The following is a 26,215-nucleotide window of genomic DNA, read 5'->3' as shown; positions in this document are numbered from 1 at the left end:
GTTTTGAATATATGTTCATGTGTTATGTATAAATTGTGTTGTGATATGTAAATATATTCTTTTGTGTTCACTTCACGTCACCAATTTAAGTGTAATTGCATAGTGTATATCTGTGAGTGCATATATTTGTTTTATTCATATATTTTCTTGAGTACACAACTTAATCAATTTACTATAAAATCATATATTTAATCAGAAGCACCTGAGTTTTCTTTTTGGTTTGGACGTAATTAAGATATGTATATTTTTCAATAAATGCTAGTCATCTTAATAGAGGGACAAAATTGTGAAAGATTTTCACGCTTTTTGAAGCAAATAGGTGGCAGAACCACTGTTCCCTTAATGTACGAATCCCCAGGTTCTGCACCTAACTGGGCTACCCCATTATCTCACAAGTCAAGTGTGGCATGAAAGCCAAGGTTGTTTCACAAATACAACATTCCAGGCCATGAAAGGAAGGTATATTTGTGCCAAACACATTGAGCACATTCCTTAGTGTTGCAGGTGAGGGGGTGTTGTGTATTGGTTCTGCATCACCCTGATGCACTATGGATGCAAACCCAAGAGAGCGGTCTGTCCACCTGTAGCTCGTAACAGTGACTGCACACTAAAGGCAGTGCTTGGTTGCTGGGCTCTAGTCATTAGCATTTGTGAGTGTAGCGGGGGGGGGGGTAAGAACGGGCCGGAAACCAAGTCGTGGTAGTGAGGGTTTTATTGCTCTTAATACACGCCTCTTTCTTTAAGAGTCACATGGGGGAGAGGGGGGAATGTTCTTTCTTATGGGTTGAGGTCTGTCCTCTCCCGGGTGCTGTCTGGTCTTCTTCCCGCCGTGGAGGTCGTCGGCTTCCAGGGGACTCCCTAGTGTTGGGGGAAAAAAAACAGAGGAAAGGAGAACGGGTATAAGGATATGGTTGAGAACGAAGTTGTGGGGAATGAAGGGACACCGCACACCATGACGCACATCTATATGAAAGTGATGGTGCTCAGGGTAGGGTGAAGGTGGGCAGTATAGAGAGGGACCCGGCTAGAATACAGCACACCTATCCCTCCTCCCAAATCCAGCCCGTGAACTGCTCCCATACCTTAGAAAGCCACGTTCCTCCTGGAGTGCGGCTGGGCGACTCTCGGTGCCGTTGGCCTCCTGGCACTCCCGGGGCTCCTGATGATGCGGCCACACTGTCTGGTCTCTCCTCGGCCTCTTCCTTTCCTCTGTAGTACACAACGCTCAGCCCACCGACGCCTTCCTCCTCTCTGGTGTTAGCACACACCAACTTCCTGCTATCACCTCTCCTTATCGCGCTGAATGCGGTGACGTCATCCTGGGGCGGAGTTCCATTGTGAGAGAATCCCCAGTTAAAGGAGCCCTCTCCGTCGTCTTCTGATGTGTCCAGCAGTGTAAGGGACGGTGATCTCGACTCGTCCTATTGGGGAGAGACAAGAGGGGGAGAGGGGGATGTTGCAGTCCACAACAGTGGGGTACCCTTCTGCCGTCGACCCGGCCTAGTCACATACACCCCATAGGAATCTCCCGATCGGGGAGAGGAAACACCCTGGACAGGTAGTCCGGGCTTCCATTGTCCTTCCCCTTTCAGTGTCACACTTCAAATGAAAAGGGTTGTAGTGCCAAAACCAGCGCAGGACTCTGGGATTTTGAGACTTATTCCTACACATCCACTGTAAGGGGGCATGGTCTGTGATCCCTCGTTGACCTGCTAGCTACCCTGAGGCGGAAGCCGGGGTGTTTGCTCCTCGACTGTTTTTTAAAATTGTCTTTCTAGCACACTGTTTTCTGTTGATTTTAGAACTTTAAACTGTGGTAATAATTGTTGCACTTTACGAGCGCTTTAGTGGGAAGATCAATATCCCTTCTTAGCGTCACCACCCACGTGACTCGGGGCCACGCCCCTCCCATGTAGCCACGCCCACTCCAGGAAGTACAAAACACCGCGCTGAGTCGGCAGCCGGTGTTGACCTGCTAGCTACCCTGAGGCGGAAGCCAGGGTGTTTGCTCCTCGACTGTTTTTTAAAATTGTCTTTCTAGCACACTGTTTTCTGTTGATTTTAGAACTTTAAACTGTGGTAATAATTGTTGCACTTTACGAGCGCTTTAGTGGGAAGATCAATATCCCTCCTTAGCGTCACCACCCACGTGACTCGGGGCCACGCCCCTCCCATGAAGCCACGCCCACTCCAGGAAGTACAAAACACCGCGCTGAGTCGGCAGCCGGTGTTGACCTGCTAGCTACCCTGAGGCGGAAGCCGGGGTGTTTGCTCCTCGACTGTTTTTTAAAATTGTCTTTCTAGCACACTGTTTTATGTTGATTTTAGAACTTTAAACTGTGGTAATAATTGTTGCACTTTACAAGCGCTTTAGTGGGAAGATCAATATCCCTCCTTAGCGTCACCACCCACGTGACTCGGGGCCACACCCCCCCCTCCTCCGTATTACCATGCTCACTCTTCGAGAGCGCAGCGGTCGAGCGCAGCGGGCACACCATCAGCACGCCGAAGACACGCCAAAGACTAGCCCGTCTGTGCCCGTCCGTGCCAGGGCGGGGCACGAGGCAGAGGCTCCCGCCCCCCCTACATCTCGTAGGCTGGTAAGATCGTCATCTGATTTGAAAGCGCTGCGCCCTACCCCCAATCCGAGGTGCTCAATATTAAACCTCCACAAAGTCGGAATACGCTCCTGCGCGGACTGTAAACTGTCCGCCTCAATTTGTCAACCCCACTCTGACACCTCCAGAAGACATAGGAAAAGCAAAATACTGCGTAAAAACGAACCTCTAACTTACGTATTTTACAGTACAAATTGCCGATCTTTGCCAAAACATAAATATGATATTTTCAACCTCTTAGCTGAAAACGGTCCCAGTGCCCTTTTCTTAACTGAGACCTGGCTGCACGACAGCGCCGGGCCGGATGTTGCTACCGCCCTCCCTGACAACTACGCCATTGTCAGAATAGACAGGAACAAACAGCTAGGTGGTGGGATAGCTATTATCTTTAAGAGAGAACTAAAATGTACCCTGGAACCTGTAGCTATTCCAGACTGTGAAGCGGGTCTCTTCAAAATTTCCTTGAACCCGAATTTCACGATGTCAGGCATTCTGATTTATCGCCCCCCAGGAAATCCCTCTCAATGGGTATCCAACTTAGCCAATCTTATCACCCCTTATTACATCACGTTAAGTAATTTCTCCCTGCTGGGCGATTTGAACCTGCACCTAGAGGACCCCACCATCCCCTCCTGTTCTAACCTTCTTGAAGACCTGAAGGCCTTAAACCTATCCCTGATCAACTCTAGCCCTACTCATATAGCTGGCCACTTGCTGGACCCTATAATCTCCAACATCGATGAACTAAGTTGTATTGCCACCTTGCCAATAAGCTGGTCTGACCACCACCTTATCAAATTCAGCATTAATTTTCCACCCTCCCCTAACCTGCAATTTGATGATGCTCAAGGCTCATCCTAGGAAAAACTGGAAGCTAGTAGACTTGGAACTGCTAAACTCGGCACTACAAGAAAACCCACCAAGTTGTAGCTCAAACATGGACTGCCTAGCAACCGAAGCGCAAAATTGGCTTAGCGATGCAGCCAACAAATGTTTGCCCTCTTCTTGCAGCAAAGGAAATAGACACCGCTTTCCCGCTCCATGGTATAATGATACCCTAAAGACTGATAAATCCAAATGCAAAAAGCTCGAACGCAAATGGCGTAAGAATTACGCCCCTGATGCGAAAAGAAGCTACCAGGAAGCCAGGAATCTTTATCACACGGCCTGCGCAAAAGCAAGAGCTGTTTTCGTCTCAAAAACTATCATGGAAGCCACTAATATGCCAAAAACCCTTTTCAACAAAGTTAAAGAACTGGCTGGTGCACACACTACAGCTGCTGCACCCCCATTAAATACTCAACAATGTCAGGCATTAGCATGCTTTTTCACTGAAAAAATTGATAAAATCATCCTAGATATCAAGGCAAACAATACAAAACCATCCTCTCCCTCTGACTCAGTACCAACTTCCCCTTGTGACAACTTACTGGAATCTTGGCCTGCTCTCTCAGTAGACATACTGAAATTAATTCTTAAGACCATAAAATCCGGCTCCCCCAGGGACCCCATCCCCATCAAAATCATCAAAAAACTTGATGATAACTCATTGGAGATCATTACAAATCTTCTGAACTCCGCCCTTGATCTTGCCACTGTCCCAGCCTTATGGAAACATGCCATGGTTACGCCCCTTCTGAAGAAACCGACTGCAAACCCGGAAATCCTCGCCAATTACAGACCCATATCCCTGCTCCTGGCATTTTCCAAATGTTTGGAGAGACACGTGCATTCTGCTCTAGCTACTTTTGCAGAAGAAAACTCTCTACTACATCCATCACAATCCGGCTTCAGGGCTGGTTTCTCTACAGAAACCGCCCTGCTTGGAGTCACTGAACACATCCGAAAGCTACTGGATCAAGGTCAGACGGTCGCGCTCGTGCTATTAGACCTGAGCGCGGCGTTCGACACCATCTCCCACGAAACACTTATCAAAGAATTGCACAAAAATGGTGTACGAGGAAAGGCACTGGAGTGGATCCGGTCCTTCCTGAAAAACCGAACCTTTCAGATCACATCTTCACGAGCCGTTTCGGATATCCTGCCTGCACCCCATGGAGTGCCCCAAGGGTCTATTCTTAGCCCTCTGTTCTTCAATTTATATCTCAAACCCCTGGCCGACCTTGTTGAACAATCGGGTCTCACTCTTATGAACTATGCCGACGACTCCCAAATTATTTTTTCCCTATCCGAATCCTGTCCTCACTCCCCTTCTTTACTCAAAGATGGACTCCTAAACATCCTGAACTGGATGACAAAAAACCAGTTAAAACTAAACGGCGATATGACGGAGATACTGGTACTGGGAAAAGATCAAGATCTGTGGAATCCCGTACACTGGCCTGACCAGATGGGCGCCTTTCCTACTCCGGTGACCCATACTCGAAATTTGGGCTTCATTTTGGACAATTCCCTATCCATGAACCAACAGGCCAGTAAATTAACTGGCCTATGCCTCACCATAGTGAAATGGTTTAGAAAGATCCTCTGGATGCTGCCTCTGTCCACGCAAAAGACCGTAGTCAATGCCCTTATTACATCAAGGCTTGACTACGGCAACATTCTGTATCTGGGCGCAAACAAATCTGTTGTCGGCCGACTGCAGGTGGTGCAAAACGCAGCAGTTCGTCTACTATGCAATATTCCCAAAAACTCTGGAGTCTCGAACCATCGTCGGGAACTCCATTGGTTAACGATCGAAAACAGAATCCGCTTTAAAGCCCTGAACTATATGTTCAGAATTAAAGCAGGCACAGCACCTAAATACCTTCAAACCCTCGCCTACCTTTACACTCCCAAGCGCAACCTTCGGTCACAGAAGGCAGCCTTTTTCTGCGTACCGAGATTCAAACGGGCGAGAGCAGGTGGCAGATCCTTCGCCCATCTGGGACCTTCCCTCTGGAACACACTCCCTCCCTTCATCCGAAAGGAAGAAAACTACATCAGGTTCAGAAAGTCTGTTAAGACCTGGCTATTTGAACAATAATACTCAATAGCCACTACCCCTCTTTCCTGTCCTCAAACTAGCTGTGTCTAGGCGCCGGGAAACCCTTTTTGGGTAGCTGTTGCGCCCTATAAATTGAAAAAATAAATAAATAATAAATAAATAGATAGTATCTAAGCTTATCTATTGTCCATTTCACCACTAAGCACTCTATTTGCCTCTTTTGGGAATAGTTTCCAACTTATATACAGAATAGGATGTTCTATCCCCTTGGCTGACATCTGAGATAGCACAGCCCCCAGCCTCTAATTGGAGGCATCGGTGTGGAATATGAATGGTTTGTTAAAGTCAGGTGATGCCAATACCGGACTCGTGGTGAATAGTCCTCTTAAGAGTTTGGAATGCCTCCATCATCTCTTTGGTTGGTTGAAGTAATTGCTGAGGCCTGACGTCTTTGCAGAGAATGTCGGTTAGGGGGCTGCCACTTCGGAGAACTGGGGAACAAACCGTCGATAGTACCCTAGTAACCCTAGAAAAGCACGGAGGTGCCTTTTGGTGGTGGGAAAGGGGGTTTCTGCTATAGCCCGTACTTTTTCGGCCTGTGGAGCTATCAGGCCATGACCCAAAATGTACCCCAGGTACATCACCTTCTGATATGCTGCCCTGGACTTACTGGAGTTAATGTGGAGGCCTGCTTGCTGTAGAGCTTGGAGGACTATCCGGAGGTGTGTCAGATGTTCCTCCCAGGTCCTGCTAAAGATCACTAGGTCGTCCAAGTATGCTGAACAAAAGGGATGGTAGTTTTGGAGCACCGTGTTCATTAGTCGTTGGAATGTAGCAGGAGCCCCGTGTAGCCCGAAGGGTAGGACATTGAACTCGTAGAGGCCTTAAGCCGTAGCAAACGTTGTCTTCCTGTGGTCTTCCTCTCTCAGGGGCACCTGCCAGTATCCTTTAGTCAAGTCCAGTGTCGTAATATACCCGGCATCACCCAGCTTCTCAATAAGCTCGTCGATCCGCGGGATAGGATATGCGTCGAAGGCAGAGATGGCGTTCAAGGCCCTGAAGTCCATACAAAACCTCGCTGAGCTGTCCGGCTTTGGTACCATCACAATCGGTGAAGACCAGTCGCTCACTGATGGGCGTATTACCCCTAACCGTAACATGTCCTGTATCTCCTTCTTGACCGCCGCCCTTTTTGCCGCCGGTATCTGATACGGCCGCTGTTTTATTACCTTCCCTGGCAGAGTCGATATACGGTCTTCGGCGAGACCCGTCCTGCCAGGGATGTCTAAGAAGAGGGGAGAAAACGGAAGCAGGGTTTTGTGGAGTTCGGTTTATGCTTCTTCTGAGAGATCCTCGTTGGCCACGAGTTGGTAGAGAGTGGTTCCTTCCACAGCATTGGTAGGCAGAGTCAAATGTGCTGTTTTTGGTAAGGGCCCCAGCCACTTCTTTAACAAGTTTATATGGTAGGTGTGTGTCCGTCTCTGTGTCATCTGGACTTGGTAGGACGTCTTTCCGATGACCCCCACAACCTTGAAGGGGCCCAGCCATTCCGACAAACTTTTTCGCAGAAGAAGGGAGCAATACAAGGACCCAATCTCGGACGGACAACCTTCTCCACTTCTTCCCTCGATCATAACAAGCTTTTTGTTTTTCTTTGCTCCTTTCAAGTTGGGAGTAGGCCACGTCTCTCAGTTTCCATAGCTTGCACTTCAGCTGCTGTGTGTATTGCAACACGCCTTTGTTCTCTTCTTCTTCCCATTTCCATGCTTCTTTCGTCATTTCTAATAACGACCTGGGCTGTCGGCCGTACAGTTGCACGAAAGATGAACAGCCCATACTACTTTGGACTTGGCCTCTGATTACGTAGAGCGCCAAGGGTAGCAGATGGTCCCACTCTTTTCCCTCGACGGCTAGCATCTTCTTCAGAGTGGTCTTCAGCGTTCTGTTGTACCTCTCCACAAGGCCATCCGTTTGCGGGTGGTAGACGGAGGTTCTTATGTAGCGCAGGTCCAGGGTGCGACAGACCTTCATCAGATGTGACACAAAAGGTGTTCCTTGGTCCGTGAGGATTTTCCTTGGGAATCCCACCCTTGAAAAAAGCTCCAGCAGCTTGTCTGATGTTTTGAGAGGTTGTGGCTCTGAGGGGAAAGGCCTCCGGAAACCTTGCGGCGTAGTCCACGATTACTAGGGCATATTGGGTCCCTTTTTGCGTCTGGGGTAGGGGCCCGATCAGATCCATCCCAATCCTCTCAAACGGGTTCCTTACCAACGGTGTTGGCTGTAGGGGAACCGCTGGTGGTCGTTGGGTGTTCTTCTGGCACTCTTCACAGGTTTGGCAATGGGTCTTGATGTCTCTATAGACGCCGGGCCCAAAAAAATGCCGCAATACGTTTTGAGTCGTCTTCTCTGCGCCAGTGTGTCCCGCAGTGAGGTGAGAGTGGGAGAAGAAGAGTATTTGTTCCCTGAGTGCCATAGGGACAAGCAGCTGTTCTGGATCGTCTGCATTGCCTTTGCGGTACAACAGACTGTCCTTGATCAGGAAGTGGGGATAGGGGGGGGGGGGGTGACAGGCTGTCTTGATTAACATGCGCAGCTTCCCATGCGTTGAACAGGGTGGCGTAATTGGCTTGAGCAAACCGAAAACTTCTGTCCATTAACCAGGGCTTCGGGGTCGTAAGGGCAGGTAGTGAGTGGTTGACAACCCCCTTTTCAGTTGATAAGGTACCCCCCGTATGCTACGGTGAAATAACCGCATGAAGTCGGGGTTGTCTGTTCCCAAAAGCAGCTTTCCGGGTAGTCCCTCTACCACCCCCACCCGGACAGTACAGGGAGTCCAGTTTGGGGGGTGAGTGTTATAGAGGCAAGAGGGTAGGGTTTTACATCCCCGTGAACACACCTAATGTGCTCCATGGTGTCAGGGACGTACAGGGAGGGTGTTAGGAGGTGTTTCTGTACAACTGACTGCCTGCATCCTGAATCTTAACAGCGCTTTCACCCTCCTTCCATTCACCTGTACACTCACATAAAAGGCAGTCCCCATCTCTGCTGTGTATAAGATGGACTTCGGTAGATGGCCCACTTCCATTGGTTCTTCGGTGGGTTTACGTTTGGGGCACAGTCGGGCTATGTGGCCCCAGTCGCCACACTCGAAACACTGCGGTCCGCGGAAGGATGGCATGTCCGTTCTGCTGGGCTTGGGCCGTGGAAGCTCTACCCCGCTCGCATTTTTTTTCTATCTTCAAGGGGTTGGGCCTAGTGGGTTTCTCACTGTCCCATACCGGATTGCGGGGTTGGGATCGCGAAAACATCGTAGCCTTTTCGATAGCCAGCTCTGGGGTGAGGTGGGGGTGTTTCAACCACCTCTGTGTACCGTAGGGCAATGCCTCCAGGAATTGCTCCAAGTACATTCAGTTCATGTCGTCTTCCTTGGTGCTTGTGGCTGGTCTCAGCCATTTGTCGGCTGCCATCTTGAGTCAGAAGAATAGAGTCTTGCGGTTCTCCCCCGGTCGTGTCCTCTCCTTCCTGAATCGTACCCGGTATGCTTCGGCATCCAGGCCGAGGTGATCCAGCATCAAGTCTTTTATTGCAGGGTAGGGGGTGTCCCCATTTGCGTTAGCCACTTGATAAGCTGACTGGTCTTCCCCAGTCAACAGGGGAGCCAAAAAGAAGGGCCATTTGTCCTCAGGCCAGCAGCAGGCCCTGGCGGCGCGTTCGAAGTTTTAACAGAAATGCATCCGGGTCCTCCCTGGCCACATATTTCTGTAGGGAGATACCCGAGGGTCCATGCGACGTGCCCCGGATGTCTCTTTGAAGGGTTACGGTTGTCCCTGAACAAGTAGATGAAGTGTCCTGAACACAACAAGCACAATCTACTCCTCACAGTATCGTGACAACTCCTAAGCCATATGTAGCTAAGTCACGTGTGTCACCTAAATGATATGACTATTGCAGCCTTTGGCAGATATAAACTACCTGCCATTGTAGGTACAATGTTAGGTGTGTCATATCCCATCTCTAAATCATATGTCTGAAACAACAGTATTTAGAACTTGTGCACATATGTGAAATGCACTGGCAAGTTACTCAGTTGGGTTGAAAGCTAGACACATACTCACGACACATATCCCTATGACGACACACAAACAAACCCTTGACAAACCAGAATACCCAGTAGGTTTCATTGGATCAACAACATAAAGCTTATCACAATGGAAAAAACAAGTAGAACAAACAACAAAACCACAAGCCTGAAGTGCCATGCATCCTGTCTTGGTTACAGTTGTTCTGTCACACATCCTCTCTGGCCATGGAGACACACTCAAACTCACTTATCACACAAATACTCATTGTAAAGCTTGTCCAACACATTGTAACTAACATTTTCCTGGGATAGATAATATATCCCCATCCTGCTGCTTACCACACTGTGGCCTGGTACATAATTTTCTGGTTGTACAAGCAAATGCACGGCCATGTGTACACCAATACAGAATAAAATGGAATATCACATGAGCATATTGTGGCCTATGTCCGCTTCACAGAATTGGGAAATGCCCAGACTCTCACACTATAACTGCTGCATAAGGTCAGAATAAGCTGTAGATTACAACGCTAGCTACTGTACAACTTTGCAATCACAGCATGTCATCGCTATAATTCCAATTGTGTGACAAACATTCATGTACCATACAGTTTATACACATTCAACTAACGCATACAACAACTGTGTCCCTGTAAAGACAGTAAAACACTGTAACTTACTGAGACATGTCCTGGACACACACACACACCATCCACATGATGTACCCAAACAAAAGCAGGATGTAATGACTGACATCTAATTTTAAAGGCACTAGACAATAAAGACCACAGACCCCTTGACTAACAGGAATTTATGCAGAAGGTGGAGTCCTTGGAGGCAAGAGGGTTCGAACACTGTCAGAATAATGCATACCCTACACTCCACTGGCACAGGAAATGTATCAGATGAGTTAACAGCCTTGAAGGGTATTGGCCTACAGTGGCATACCACCTATAGCAAGGTTGTCATTGCCACTAGCCTGCCAGATCTATAGAAGACATAGACATGGGTCCATGTAGAAATTAAGATAGGCTTTCGTTGAGGTTTAGAAGGTAAGTTTATTGCACAAGCCCCAAACATGTCTTGTACATCAGCCAACACCAGAGCAGCCAACACCAGAGCAACTGACAAATCTACAGTTTAACAGTCACAATGGAATGTAGGGGTATGGGGAGACAGGGAGTACCAATAGGAACAGGATAAGCTACTTGCATCATAAAGGATGTCTTGTGCCAAGAAGTGGCTGTGCCGTCCTACGTCATTACAACACATCTTCTTCCCGCAATATATAAGAAAAGAAAAAAAACAAGGCTGAAGTGATATCCTGCTAGTTAAAAGCTGACATAGTCATTTAACTTTTTTGGTTTAGTAATGTGTCTACCAAATCTTCCACTGATACCAAGGCTAACACCCATGCCTTCAGAAGCAGAGGGTGATATTGGTTCACCACTATGATCAGATGTGATTTCTAGCTGGCTCAGCAGAAGATGGATCATCATCAATACCGACACTACTGTCATTGTTAGACATTTCATTGTTGGTGTTCATAGATTTAGACAAGCTTACAGAATCATTATAATCAAACCACAAATCATTATTGCGACTGTTCATGTTCTTAAATCCACAATAGTCTGGCTTTACTTCTGAAGTACATTTGGCCAATCTGCTCATGTGCCAGACATTTGCCATCGCTGAGTTTTGCAGCATTGCAGTATAACTTACAAATGCGTAGGGGAGGGTGAACCGCCTCTCTCCTTTCTTGATTTTTTTCTCTAAACATACTATACCCGTATCGCCACATTTGAATGAATGATTTTCACTCCATTTTTTTTATCATACCATCCCTTGTAACATTCCTGTGCTACCGCTATTTTGTTTTTATCAGTTTTAGGTGACTATTCAACTTGTTTGGATGCTGGTATCCAACTGAGATCCTTGCGGATAGCTTGTCTACTCCTCATAAGGACAAAAGGACTTTTACCTGAGACAGCACTAGGCGTTATTCTGTATGCCCAGATTAACTTTAAAATGTTTTCTTCCCAATTAAGATTACTATTTCGGCGCGTGGCCAGGAGCGTCAAGATGGCAGTCGCACTTTAGAAGTGCTCCGGACCCCTCCGTCATCCGCTCCTTCATCTATATTCATCGGTCAGCACTCACCTCTCAACCCGACTGACTGATTATCCTGCACCCTGAAGTCGTCCCTGGATGCGGTGTACGTGGCGTACATGTGCCGTGGACAGCCCCGGCACAGCATTCTGCTCCGTGGCGCTCATAAAATGGGGGCTGCGGCGCGGTGATCTCCCGGCCCGCCGTGGCCCTGCAATCTGAGGTTCTTCCTACTGCGACCGGAGAGGCGAAGATCCTGCGGAAATACTGGTGGCGTCCCGCTTGGTCCTTGCGGTGCCTCTCCCTCCCCTCCGGTAACGACCTGTGCCAATCTAACGGAGCGGCGCTGGGGGAGGCCTGCGGAGGCCCAGCCGGTTGCGTGTCCCGCGGCGGACCGGTGCTACGGAGGGGGTGCGAGGCACGGTCGGCTGTCGATTGGGCAATCCACGAGGAGCGCCGCCTCCCCCGTTGCCCCCTTGCTGTTCCGTCCTGACTGAGGTCTCGTCCCGGCCTCGCTCCTGGAGTGGGGCTCGGCCTCCCTGGCGCAACCCCGGGTGATTGTGGGGGTGGCCTGTGGCAGGGAGGAGGGAGTCTGCGGTTGGGCAGGATCCGGCTGCAACCGATGTTTGGCGGCCCACACACCTGCAAGGGGGGGGGGGGCTGTTCCAGACCAGCTGTGCGGAGGCCCAGAGCTCCGGTGAGTGCATTGGAGATGAGGGGGGGGGCGGGACTGGTGCTCCCCGTGCACTCTGGGCTGTCTGCCATTGGGAGTGTGGAATCGGCTGCTCAGTCGTGCAGCATGGGGTCTGGGCCCCCTCCACCACTCCCTGGCTCTGCGGTGCTGCACTGGTCCCTGCCGGGTCCCATTGCCTGAATTCAGGCCGTCGATCTGGGGGCTCCTGTGGGCGCCTCCGGTGCATGAGACCACCCGTGGGAGGGAATGGAACAGGCCGCAGGCACTGAGCGCCGCGGGGTCCTGGGAGAGGGCCCCCTCCACAATCCCCACCTCTGCCTTACTCCTGCAGCTCTCGGTGATGGCTCATCGGCCCTCCATTCCGGGGCCTGACTGAAGCCCTCAACGATCTGGCTCCTGGGCCGCTGCTGCGGTGAGGAGCGGCCAGAGCGGGGAGTCAGATTAACTGTAGCCCTTGACGGATTGGCGTGGGTCTAGGGTCGGCCCTGTGGACAGTTAATTGGGGGCGGCGATAGGAGGCTGTGCATGGCACCTCCCTCGCGGTTGCTGTGAGGCAACCGTAGTCGGAGTTGATCAGCTATCTCCAGGAAGGGTTCGGCCGTCGTGGCGGGCGGCGGGGTGAGTGGGGTTCTACCTCTCCTCTGACCACCAACATTGTCCTACCTCCGGCCTGCTTCAGGGATCTCTACACCTGGTCTCTTGCGGGAGGGGCCGAGGAGCTTTGCTGGGGTGAATCTTGATGGCCGACCGGGCGGGCGGGCGGCCACTTTCCCCTTCTACCCGTATCCTCCTCTTCTGCTTCTCTCTCCCCTCCCGCCTGCCTACCTGAGGATCGCTTGGCTCCCTGGATCTGCTCAGTTAAGCCATGGGTAGAGACCGGGGCCCCAAAACCCCCGCCACTCAGACAAAAATGGACAGGTTCACAACCACGGACCCTGGGGCGACCGGAGAAACCGCAGACAAAGACACACTCTCCCCTACAGGCTTGACCACTATCCTTCAAGCCATACATACTTCGCAATCCTCGGTGGAGGGCAAGATTGCTGAAGTCCAGGTTGACATGACCCTTACCAGGCAAGACCTCCGCAATGTGACGTCCCGGCTTTAGGAAGCGGAATCCCACCTATCCACCGTAGAGGCCGATGTCCACCAGCTCAAGGACCAAGTTGCTCACCTCCAGACGCATACCCAGGAGCTCCACCGACGGGCCAAAGATGTCGAAAACAGGTCCCGGCGTAATAACCTCCGCCTGGTGGGGTTTCCGGAGGGTGCGGAACAGGGCCGGGTGGCTGACTCCACCGAGCGCTGGCTGCGTTCACGGATGCCTGAAGGTTCACTCTCCCAGTGGTTCACGGTGGAACGTGCGCATTGTTCTCTTGCGCCCAAACCCCCACCGGGCGCACCCCATAGGCCGATAATACTGCGGATCCTTAATTTCAGGGACAGGGACTCCATCCTGGCTGAAGCCCGCAAGCAGCGATACCTCCAATATGAAGATCAAACGATCATGGTCTTCTCGGACTATACTCAAAGTTCAGGGTCAACACCGCTCTTTTGGTGAGGTTAAGCAAAAGCTGCGTGCTCTCCACCTCCAATTCAGGCTCCTCTTCCCGGCCTGCCTCCAGGTCGTGTTTCAGAACAAGACCTTCTTTGATTCCCCTGAGGGGGCCTGGTCATGGATGACGGAGCGCCCGTAGTCCATCATCCCTGGGTAATGTTGGAGGTTCCTGCCACAACGTCCTTGTCCCTCAACCACAGCGTCATTGCTCTCGCAGGGGACGGGGCCAGAGAAGAGCCCGTTCAGACTTACCATTGGGTCCCTCTCATCACCCGACATTTGGGGCGCCCTCGGGGGTTCCCCGTGCTGGACGGAGGGCTGGCTCTTCGGGCTGCTCGGATCCAGGGCCTCACTCATCACTGGTGGACACAGACCTTGCCCGTAGCCCAATTCTCTCTGTAGGAACTTCCTGAGCCTGCCATGACCTTCTTGCTGCACCCAATTCTGCAAGTATGAGGCTGCGCATCAACCTGTTGTACTCTACTTCCCATTGGACATTGCCACTGAACATCCTGCTAGGAGGAGGGGTCCTCCACGATTCCCCATTCCCAAGCGTTCTAGTTTGGTCTACTTTGTGTTCTTAGTTAGGTCGACAGATGCTTCAGTTCTTGAAGTATAGGGAGGGGGAAGAAACTGGCTTTGGTGGGGGATGGGACCGTTGTCCCGGTTTTTCAGTTGTTTCATCTGTTTACTGCACTAGTATTCCTTTCCAGCATCGGCGCAGGCGCGTCAAAACCCAGTACTATACGACCCCAAACAAGCGCACCGCCTCACCCACGCCCGCCACCCACCTTGGGTGACCGATCGTTTGCCTGTCTTCAATATGCCTGACACATCTGCCGGAGTGGCATCGCTCCACATAATGTCCTGGAATGTTAATGGCCTGCAAGACCAGGACAAGCGCACAACGGTCCTTCGATATGCCCAACGCCACACCATAGACGTCCTATTGCTCCAAGAAACCCACCTGGTAGGCAATCACTGTCCTTTTCTGGTGCACTACAGTTATGGTAGAGTCTGGCACTCCAGTTTCACGCACGGCTCCAGAGGGGTAGCTGTCCTGGTACGCCGTGCCCTTCCATATGCGGTGTGTAGGGTGACCCACGACCCTCAGGCCTGCTTCGTCATCTTAAAGGGGAGCCTTGGGGACCGGCCTCTGGACCTGCTCACAGTATACTTCCCCCCCCCCCCCCCCCCCGCTGCCCTCTACGCTTCCACGTCTCACCACCCTGATTGCTGCTTTGCCCCACGGGATGACTGTCATTGGGGGAGACTTCAACGCGGTCATGGATCCCGACCTAGACACTGCTAAGGCCCCCTCAAACTACAGAATTACTCCCTCGAATCTCCTGTCGAATTAGGCTGCCGCTCAAGGTCTCTGGATGCCTGGAGACTTTGGCACCCAACGACTCAACTGTACACCCACACTTCACATCCCATCACACGCATGCATGAATAGATTACGTCTTCATGCCAGCCCTGGACTGTCGAGCAATTCAGGATATTGCCATCCTCCCGAGGGGTTTATCGGACCACTCTCCAGTGGCGATCCAGCTGGGTAACCTTCCTGAATCTTCACGCCCAATCTGGCGATTAAACGCCTGGTTTCTCCAAGACAGGACATTTAGGGACCAAGTGGGTGATGAGCTTCGCCAATACTTGACCACCAATCAGGGCTTGGTTCCCTCTTCTGGCACCCTCTGGGAGGCTGGTAAGGACACCATCCGGGGCTTCGCCAAGGGCCAGCTCAAACTCCAGCGTGCGAAGCAGGATTCCCGACTCACCCTCCTGGAGGCTCAGGCTGTTCTTCTTGAGGCCCACCCTCCGGCGGAGAGAACTGCAGCTCAAGATAGGAAACTAGCGTTCCTAAGAGATGCGATTAAGTAGGCCTCCCTGGAAGCTGCCAAGTTGTTGTGGAGGTCCTCTGTGACACGAGTATACGGATGGGGAGATAAAAATTGAAAGATCCTCCACCGTCTGGCCATGTATCCCCTGCCAACCTTATCATTCCCGAGGTGCTTGGTTTGAACGGAGTGATCCAGCAAGCCCCGGTGGCAGTGGCCCATTGTTTTGACACATACTATGCCAATCTTTACTCTGCACAACCTCCCAGTCTCTCCCTCTCGGAACTCCTTCGGCACGAACGGTTCCCTCTCCCACGGCTTAGCGAATCTGAGGCAGAGGCGCAGGATGCCTCGATCACACCTGACGAGATCAACGATGCCATCTCACGAATGGCTGCCGGTAAGACGCCAGGGCCGGAAGGACTACCACAGGAGTTCTACGCATCCTACCGGGACATGCTGATCCCTCACTTCCTAGAGGTATATCAAGAGGCGGCTGACTGTGGCTCATTCCGCCCAGAGACAGATACGGCCACCATCGTGGTGATCCCTAAATCTCAACCTCCTTCGAAACATTGTTCTGAATATCTCACTTATAAATTCGGTGCACAAAATATTCGCCTCCATCTTGGGCAACCGCATATGACCATACTTGGCCACGCTGGTCCACCCCGAACAGAGCAGATCCATGCCCTTTAGGGGAACCAGACACTGCCTCAGACGCCTCCACCTGGCCTTAGCGAACCGACAACAGCTGACCCCATATTTATCTCTTCTTCTCGTGGATTTCGAAAGAGCCTTTGATTCGGTGGACTGGCGATATCTAGAGGCGGTGTTGACGGAAATAGGGTTTGGTGCCCCCTTCCGCAGTCTGGTCAAGACACTATACTGTAAGCCGCGGGCCCAGGTACTGGCCAATGGTGCCCTGTCTCGCCCCTTTCCCGTCCGCAGAAGTAAGAGGCAGGGATGACCCCTATTACCCCTCCTCTTCGCATTGGCAATGGAACCCTTTGCCAGCCTGGTACGAGCTGACAAACTCATCATGGGATGGCGGTGGCCGGGTTTAGAGGAGGACAAGATCGCCCTCTACGCAGATGACGTTCTGCTATTTTTAGCAGACCCAGCCCAGTCGCGACCCCGGGTGCCTCTGGGCCCTGAGCAGTTTCGAAAAAACCTCTGGTCTGCGATTGAATTCGGCTAAGTCCGTCCTGGTCCCCCTTCACCTCTCGAGGGAGTGCTCTGATTGGAAGACGTTGATACTTCTTCGGCGGCAGTCTTTTCAATACCTGGTGATCTGGGTCGCCCTCCTCCCCAACCTCGTCTGGTCGCTTAATGTTACCCCGTTGGTGAAAAAGGTTCGCGCTGACCTCCTCAAATGGCGGACACTCCCATTGAACCCAATGGGCAGAATAGCTCTAGTCAAAATGACGGTTCTGCCCAGATTCCTTTATATGCTCCGGAACTCTGACCGATCTTTCTTGCGTGTGTGGTTCCGTGAGCTGGATAGCTTGGCTGCCAAGTTCTTATGGGGAGGTCGAAGGCCTCAACTGGCCCTTGCCCAGTGCTGGATCCCACCCTTCTATGGCAGCCTGGGATGACTAATCTATACCTCTATTACCTAGCGCCTCATCTTGAGTGACTGGTTTAATGGGAGCTGGTCAGACCCTGCATATCGCCTGGAGCTGCATATGCTGGCCCTGCATAGCATTCAGGGGATGCTGTATGGGAACGCCGTTCCCCAAACTGTGCCTGGGGTTACACGTGGGGTGCTCTTGGCCTGGCGGGCTTCTCTGTGCCATACCCGCTGGTCAGGTAAACTGACCCAATATAGTCCTCTGTGGAGGGGAACATGGCTCCGGGAGGTTGCCAACCTCTCTGGTTTTCGGGCATGGGATCTCATTGGGATTTCACAACTGGGGGATGTCGGGGTGAGAATCACATACACTCCTTCCAAGATTTGCAGACTCGATTCTCCCTTCAAGCTTCCCAGTTTTATCGGTACCTGCAGCTGCCCCACGCTATCCATTCTAATATCTCAGAAGGCACCTCCCTGCCGGAATATAGCCTGCCTGAAGCACAGATCATGAACGGTAATCTGGGGAGGGGGGGGGGGATCTCCCGTATTTATCAGTCCCTTACCAACAACACCCCCAACACACTATTCCAACTCGGGGACAAATGGGAGGGCTGGCTCAGGTCCTTGGATGATGCCGACAGTAGAGACGCATTTATGGCCACCAAAACAGTCACAGCCTCGGCACGACTCCGCCTAGTTCAGGTATATTACCTCCATGCAGCTTACCTCACGCCGCTGCGTCTTTACCGAGCTGGGCTCCGACCTGATGCATCCTGTCCCCGCTGCGATCACCCGCAAGCCGATTTCTATCACATGGTATGGCTCTGCTCCATAATTGCGCGCTACTGGGAGTCCGTGACAGGAGAGCTTACTGAGGTCCTAGGGTGGGAGGTTCCCCTTAACCCAATGAATCTGCTTCTGGGTATCACCGAGGGGCTGGATGTTTCCAGGGCTGAAAAGCTCTTTCTTAACATGGCATTGATAGTGTCTAAACGAGACATTGCGGCCAGCTGGCTGGACCCGAATGCGCCTGCCATCGTGCGCTAGCGCCGGGGGGTGGACTGGTGCGCTGCACTGGAGCGGCCCCTGTATGAGTCCAGGGGATGCCCAAAAAAGTTTAGCAGAATGTGGGGCAAGTGGGTCGGGGAACAACCAAGGACTGGGGTGGGTGCTGCAAAGCATTCTACGTACTGCTAAATTCATGTATGTGGGTGCTCCATTGCTCTGCTCTATGCTGATTATTGTGTACAATGCTGGTGTTATGTTCTTTTGTTGCTCTCTCCTAAAATCAATAAAACTTGATAAAAAAAAGGTTACTATTTCTAGACAATAGTATACAACCTTTTAGGACTCTGACACGCTCAACAAGACCATTCCCTTCAGGATGGTAGAGGGAAGTAGTGTTGTGTGTGTGATACAATTCCTTTCTACAAATGTTTTGAAGGGAGCTGTCATTAATTGTGACCCATTGTCTGTTAAAATAAATTACGCAGGCACAATCTGATTTGGGAACTGTTTTGATTTCTGGTCATTTGGAGAAATGATCCATCAAAACTAGTATGTATTTGATATTGCCATCATGACCTTCAATCGGTCCCACAATGTCTAAGCCAATCCTTTCCCAGGGCATACTGGGACACTCACTTGGGCTTAAAGGAACTTTAAAGGTTTTAAGACTTTGATCTGAATCACTGTAGGCCACACAGTCTCTGACTAAAACTTTGATTTGTGTACCAAGTCCTGGCCACCAATAGTTTTTATTTTTATTTTTTATTTATTAGGTTATACATTGAAGTAGAGACATTTCTCGCTTTTACAATCCGTGCATTATAAGGAACCCATTACAAAGAATGCATTCTGGAAGCCTTAACAGAAATATATACAGTAACATAAGCAAAGCAAACCATTTTTTAACAAAACATGAGCCACAGTGAGGTCATTCGGCGGATCTAGCAGCCACAATTCTTAAACTCCCATAGTGCAGTTCAGTCATTAAATTAGTTACACAGGAAGGTCAGAAACGTCCGTGCGACAGTAGTTAATAGTTTAAGAATTTACCCTACGGTATCCACAATGGTAGGTGGTGAATCCGTGTTCAGAGGAGGCTTCCCGGCCAAATATGTTTGGTATAATCCCCAAAAGTTCTTGGGGCAATTATGGGGAGTAAGTAGCTCGCTATACTATTCCGTCTGCGTATTGCAGAACATATCATCTCGTGACCACTCCTGCATTGTGGGCAGAGGACCCCGCACCCAGCGCATTGTTAACCTACGCTTCGCAATTAACACTCCCATTTCAACCAATAGTCTAATTCCCTTCTTTAGTTTCTTAGAATATCCCAGCAGGGCAATTAACGGGTCAGGGGGTATTAGTGTCTCGGTGATGTCACTCAGAGTCTGAAATATCTTTACCCAGTAGTTTGCAATAGGTGGGCAAAGCCAGGCTGCATGTAGGAAGTCCGCCAGACACACCCCGCACCTCTCACACTCAGCTGTATCAAGCAGCCCATATCTAAAAAGCCTTTCCGGGGTGTAGTAGACTCTTTGCAAATATTTTAAATGTATTAATCGGTGTCAACTGTTCAGGGACACTCGGCGAGTCGCCTCACAACTGAATCGCCACATATCGTCATCAATATTCATGCCTAGGTCTCTTTGCCACTCTAGTCTAGATTTTTTGTAAAAGTTCCCGCGATAGGCCTGCGCTATTCCATAAAAACTCGACACTAGTTTAGCCGGTGTTTCTGCTTTCAGTTCAAGTGTGAGTGGGGTGATCTCAGGGGGCTCCACCATATCTTCACCTAGTATCTCACGCAGTGCATGCCTCACTCTATGATATTGGAACTGAACTAATAGGGTGACAGCCATGCCCTCTGTCGCTACCTCTTCCCACGTACAGGCTGTTCCATCCGAAAAGAGGTCGCCCGCTTCAGTAACACCCAAAGACTGCAGCACGTTGAGCGCTCACGATCTCTGCATATAGGAAGCCAGGCGCACCACTTCAGCGGAACCAGTGGAGAGTATAAAATGTTACAGTCTTGTCTTTTGACCAGAGTATGTCATGCATGCACCATAGAAGTTACTGAATCCATGATTCCCGTGCGGCGATCCAGAGGACGAAATAGACTAGTGGGAAGGTCACAGGGGGCAAATGCCACCTGTTCAATTTGCAAATGTGGAGGGTCTAGTGCCCGATGTAACCAATGAAACGCATGTGTACTTTGCGCTACTCTATAATAGAAGTTCATGTCTGGAGCTCCCAGACCTCCAAAATGGTAAGGTAGTGTGAGGACCTTCCATTTCACTCTCGGTTGCTTTCCCGCCCACGCTAGTTTAATCAATATAGAGGTAATAGTTTTAAGAACGTGTGCCAGGAGGACCAAAGGGATATTTGAAAAAAAATATAGGAACCTCGGCAGTATCACCATTTTCATCAGCGAAATACATCCCAGGAGCGAAAGAGGCAGTCGTTTCCATCTTTCAACATCCTCCTCTAGTTTAGTGCCTGCCCTCCCATAGTTTTCCTTGAAGACTGTCTCAGGGTCAGTATGAATTTGTATTCCCAGATAGTGAACTGGCTCTGTGGTCCAGGACAAAGGCAAATCAGTGCAATAGGAGTGGTGGATAGTATCAGTGGGAAGATTATGGACTTAGTCCAGTTAATTATTAAACCAGAAAGTTCACCCACTCGAACAACTTCCCGAAGCACTGGGGAAAGGTTGACCACCGGGTTCCTGACGTAAAGCAATGTGTCGTCTGCATATGACAATACTATTAAGTTATATTCCGGGAACAGGGTCCCTCGAAATCTATGTTATTCCCTGAGAGCACAGGCAAGGGGCTCTCAGGGAATCCCCGCCTAGTGCCTCTAGAGATTTTCACTGGGGCGGTGACCATATCTCCTATGCGTATTCTAGCAGTTGGGGAGTTGTATAGTACTGCGATTAAATTCAAGAGCACTTCTCCCACCCCCATCCTTTCCAGCACTGCCTGCATAAATGTCCATTCTACCGAACTGAATGCTTTTTCAGCATCGAAAATTATCGCAGTAGCCTTGACCTCTGGATTGACATGTTGGAGTGCACCAAAGAAAGTGTGCAGGTTATATGTTAGGTTTTGACCCGGGACAAACCCTGCCTGTTCTGTGCTGGCCAGGCTAGGAACCAAGGAAGCCAGATGGTTGGCTAGTATTTTGGTGAATATTTCAGTGTGTACGTTCAGAAGCGACAGCGGGCGGAAAGAGGAGCACTTCTCTGGTGGCTTACCAGGCTTAAGTATAGTGACTAATATGGCCTCCCTCATTGATGGGGGAAGTGCCCCAGATTTGTAAAGCTCTTCAAACAACGTCACTAAGTGCGGAGCAAGGAGATCCTGAAATTCCTTATAGAAGGCCACTGTCAGACAGTCTAGTCCCGGGGCGCTGCCGGACTGCATATGGTGTAGAGCCTCTCGTATTTCCCAAGCCTCAAGCCTCATCAGGTACTCTCGGTGTTCATTTGTAAGCCAGGGTCATTTTATGTGCTCTAAATAGTCATGAATCGCGCTGCCGTCAGCCTGGGGGTGAGAACAATAGAGGGAATCATAGTACTGTTTGAATTGGTTAGCTATACCTTCAGGGTCTGTCAGCATCACGCCGTCCTCTGAACGTGTTGCCGTGATCATTGATGCCTCTCTCTTTCTTCAGCAGCGCAGCAAGCATGGCTCCCGGTCGCTCCCCCTCCCCATAGCTTCTGGTGACTGCATATTTTCCCATATGGCGAACCTTACTATCCGCAGCCTCCTGATATTCCGCAAGCATTTTGTGTAGTTCGGAATCCCCCTCCAGCGATACACCACGACACATTGCCGTTTCCAGCTCAGTCAGGCATTGCTCTAGTTGATCCAGCGTGTTCCTAATTGAGCGGAGCACCCCAGAGTGCTTAGATATAGCTATACCTCTTATGTATACCTTAAACGTTTCCCAGATCGTGGGAAATAGTGGCACCGATCCTATGTTATGTGAGAAAAAGTCCTCAATCGCCTCGGCCATCTCAGCTTTGAAAACTGTGTCAAGTAGTGAGTATGGGGGAAATCTCCAGGTAAACTGGGCAGGCCACCTCTGCGGGCTACGCAGGACCAGGAGTATAGGGGCATGATAGGACAGGGTACGCGGGTGAACTTTGCAATCCCTGACCTCCGGATACAGTTCACGCGACAATAACCAATAATCTATTCCTGTGTGTAGGGTGGAGTAGTGTGTGTAGCCCCCTTGTCCCGGGTATCGTGTCCTCCAGACATCCACCATGTCTAATCGTATTTTGTGTCCGTGATGTGTTTTGCTGAGGCCGAGATGCGGTGTTCAGAGCCCCCGGATCTATCCAAGGTTGGGTCAAAGACGCAATTAAAATCACCTCGCACTAAGAGCAGAAGCCCTGCATCAACACCCAGCGACGTGAAAAGGGATTGGTAAAATTGTGGACAATCGTAATTGGGACCATACACAATAATGACCAGTAAGTCTAAACCCTTCCCCTGGAGATGGTTAACAGCCCCTCGGTATCTGCCACACCTGGATCAATTTGGAATCCTGAATTTGGGTTGACCCACGGATGAACCCCTCTAGCATGCAAAGAGAACCCCAAGGCATGAAACGAACCCTGGAGTACTCTCTGCGATAGCATCATGCTATCCATATATGTGCATTGCTGACTGGGCCTCATATAAGATGCTACTGTATGTAACTGTGAGTTATTGATAAGACGGTTGGAAAACTCAATAAAATAATTTAACAAAAAAAATCATGCTATCCATGGGCAAATGGGTTTCTTGTAGCATGGCTATGTCAACAGAGTGTCTTTTAAGGTAAGCTATTACATTACGCACCTTGCGATGATTGTTGAGGGCTCGGACGTTCCATGTTAAGAATCTAATTGTTTGACCGTCCCGTTGTGTCATCGCATAAAAATGGAGAGTACTATAGGAGACAAAAGCAGACCCGCCGTGTCCACCACCATCATTGGATTAGAGTAAATGAAATGGTCCTTAAATTCGTTACTGTGCTGGCCAAACGAGATATTGCCCAGCATTGGAAGTCCTCTGCCCCGCCCCCGGTTCAGGCCTGGAAGAAGGCGTTGGACCGCTGCATGTCTGCGGAAGAGGCGGTATTCCTGGCAAGGGGTTGTCCGAACAAGCATGGTAAAGTCCGGAAGAGATGGGCGCGATATCGGGGCATTGTATTGTCTGTACGGGAGGATGCAGTGACGTTGGACCCAATAGAGAGGCTAATCAGAGCCCCGGTGGCTTCCCCCTCCGAGGCCCCGGGCCCTATGAACTGAGGGAGAGTAATCAGAGTATGGAGCCAACGCTGATAGGAAATGTTGCATATCTATGTTGGACTGTGGGTTGGTGTGCTGTGCGGGAGGGGGGGGAGGGTTTGGGGGTCTGATGTTCTACAGACCAGGGGGGGGTTGAACAGGGACGCCAATTCTCATTGTTCTTCTATCCATATTGGTACCATGTATGGGGACGAGTTCCCCGGTGTCCTAAAAATGCCAATAAAGTTTGTTGTCAAAAAAATTCGTTACTGTATCTGCGGCTCAAACAAAAAGCCCCAACAATCATCCCCCCACCCACGTTGCGTCAACCCCAACTGGACACAATCGATCATCCCTCCCCTGTAACTCAAGCGTAAAGTAGCATAGTGCTATGTGGTGGTGCACACACAGGGGCGGATGTTGCCGCTCCGCCAGCGCGCTCTCAGCTACCACCAACAGTGACATACAGCCATTTCAATACTATAATGGCAGGTTGCACATTATGTCTTAAGGGATCATGGTCAAACAGACAACCTAGGCACCAGGAAGCTAATAGGCACCACCCAGGGTAAGTGAAACAAAGTCTCTCCAAACTGTAGCCGCATCTTCGAGGCCTCCGCTATCTGCAGGGTCAGCACTGCAATTATGAACCACAACTTAGCAGAAAACAAGGTGCCCTCAAGAGGCTGGCGCATTCTTGCCGCAATTGAAATCACAAGTGCAATAAAAGTGCAAATCCGGAATCCACACAGCCCTATCTTTTATGTGCAGGTATAGAGAAACGCACAGGCATTACCCCCCAATTCTAATAAACCCAATGATACAACTATATGGGGAGCTGCCCAAATAGCAGCCATCAGCTAAGAGCAATCCAATCCATCGCTAAATCCTTCTGACGAACAACCGCATAATCTATGTGTCAAGAAAAAGAACCAATAATCCTCCGCCTCCCCCACCCCCATAGCATAGTTATGGCCTACTAGGAGCAAAACATACAGTGCAGTTCTAGTTATTTGCATCCATGGTGCCCCCCTCAGCTCCCTGCGACTGATCCACAGCAGTTGCATGTTGTTGCATCTTAGTGTAGTCTTTTATCTCTTTCTGCACGGACTTTGGATCTAGAAAAATCTTTGAGACTCCATCCATAGCAACTCGCAGACGCGCAGGTTAGAGCATGGCGTAGTCTAGTTCTTGAGCATGCCGTGCTCGCTTTAATGACGCAAACTGTCTCTGTGCCTCCTACACTTTAGCCGTGAAGTCGGGGAACAATGATATTGTGGAGCCCTCATATTGTAAAGATCCCAAATCTCTGGTTTTTTTCAGTGCGGCGTCTTTGTCCCTATAATTTAAGAACCTGGCGATGATCGGGCGCGGGGGGGGGGGGCACCCGGAGGAGGCCACAGCCCAGCGAACGATGTGCCCGCTCAATTACGTACATGGTGGGAAAAGTGTCCCGGCCCAAAAGTGAGACTAGTATCACATGCTCCTCACCGTCATTTCAGGCAGGGCTTCCGGGGTCCGATGTCAGGGCGAATCGCAGGGAGCTCTCGAGCAGCAGCAACCGCGGCGCCGCTCTGTCTCAGGCCTCCAGCTCCACGTCAGCCGGTTCTGCCATGCGCCCACACAGGCCCGTCAGGTCTTCCGCTGAGGCCGCAGGTAATCCACAAAGGGTATTCAGGCTGCACGCACACCACACCCGTCAGAGTACGCTAGCTTGCCAGCGCAGTGGTCTGTGAAGCCGGCACTGTTCCAATCTCCAGGGCACGTCTCGGAAGGTCACCGCCCTTCGCCGTAGCTCGCAGGGAGGCTCGGGGGCCCACGCCACCTCTCGGAGGGCCTATCTCCACCAATTTGCCGCGCTGTCGACTTGGACCAGCGAGGTTTGGTACCAGAGGACCTCCGATCGTTCAGGCACCCAAATTAGTGCCAGTTAGCATGCAAAGTCTGCCAGGATAGTGCAGGATAGGACAGTGGTGTAGCGGAGCTTTACTAGCTCGCGGCCATCTTGTTGAGCCAGCAAGCTCTGCCCCCCCCTGGCCACCAATAGTTGCATTTAATTCTTTGCTTAGTTTTAGATATGCCAAGATGACCTTCATGGCAAAGTTTAAGCATCCTTTTCCTTAGGGTAACAGGTGAAACCACTTTACCTTAATCTACATAGTAAGTTATTTTTGACGCTCAACTCCTTCCTCACTTCCCCAAAAATTCGTCCATCAACATCCAGATCCTTTTTTTCAGGCCATTGAATGTTGCTACATTTGCAAATACGCTGCAACGTATTGTCCCTTAGCATGTGATCTCTCGATTCGGATAATGCAATGCCATTTAACCCATTGCAGAAAAGTAGAACAACTTTGTCAATATCATCAGTCTTTTTTATCTTCTTGAAGGGTAAAGGTAATCTACTTAGAAAGTCGGCAACCCTGTTTTTAACTCCAGGCCAGTATTCTACATAAGTATGATCCAGTAACTTTACAGGCATCTTACTTATTCTTG

General features: G+C 50.4%; 1 protein-coding gene across 1 annotated transcript; it reads right to left on the bottom strand.

Annotated features, from left to right (window-relative positions):
* Positions 1–753: 753 nt before the first annotated feature.
* On the bottom strand, positions 754–25,728 carry LOC146866616 (uncharacterized). The gene is made up of 3 exons (XM_085636637.1): positions 25,211–25,728; positions 1,083–1,421; positions 754–858 (listed from the first exon to the last, which is right to left on the bottom strand). The coding sequence occupies exons 1-3, from the start codon at positions 25,214–25,216 to the stop codon at positions 778–780; spliced, it is 426 nt and encodes a 141-aa protein (XP_085492763.1). The 5' UTR covers positions 25,217–25,728; the 3' UTR covers positions 754–777.
* Positions 25,729–26,215: the final 487 nt, after the last annotated feature.

This window comes from Triturus cristatus, chromosome 2_1 (genome assembly GCF_964204655.1).
Source record: "Triturus cristatus chromosome 2_1, aTriCri1.1, whole genome shotgun sequence".
Taxonomy (NCBI): Eukaryota; Metazoa; Chordata; class Amphibia; order Caudata; family Salamandridae; genus Triturus; species Triturus cristatus.
The sequence above is the reverse complement of the archived record's forward strand: the minus strand, read 5'-3'. Positions and strand labels throughout refer to the sequence as shown.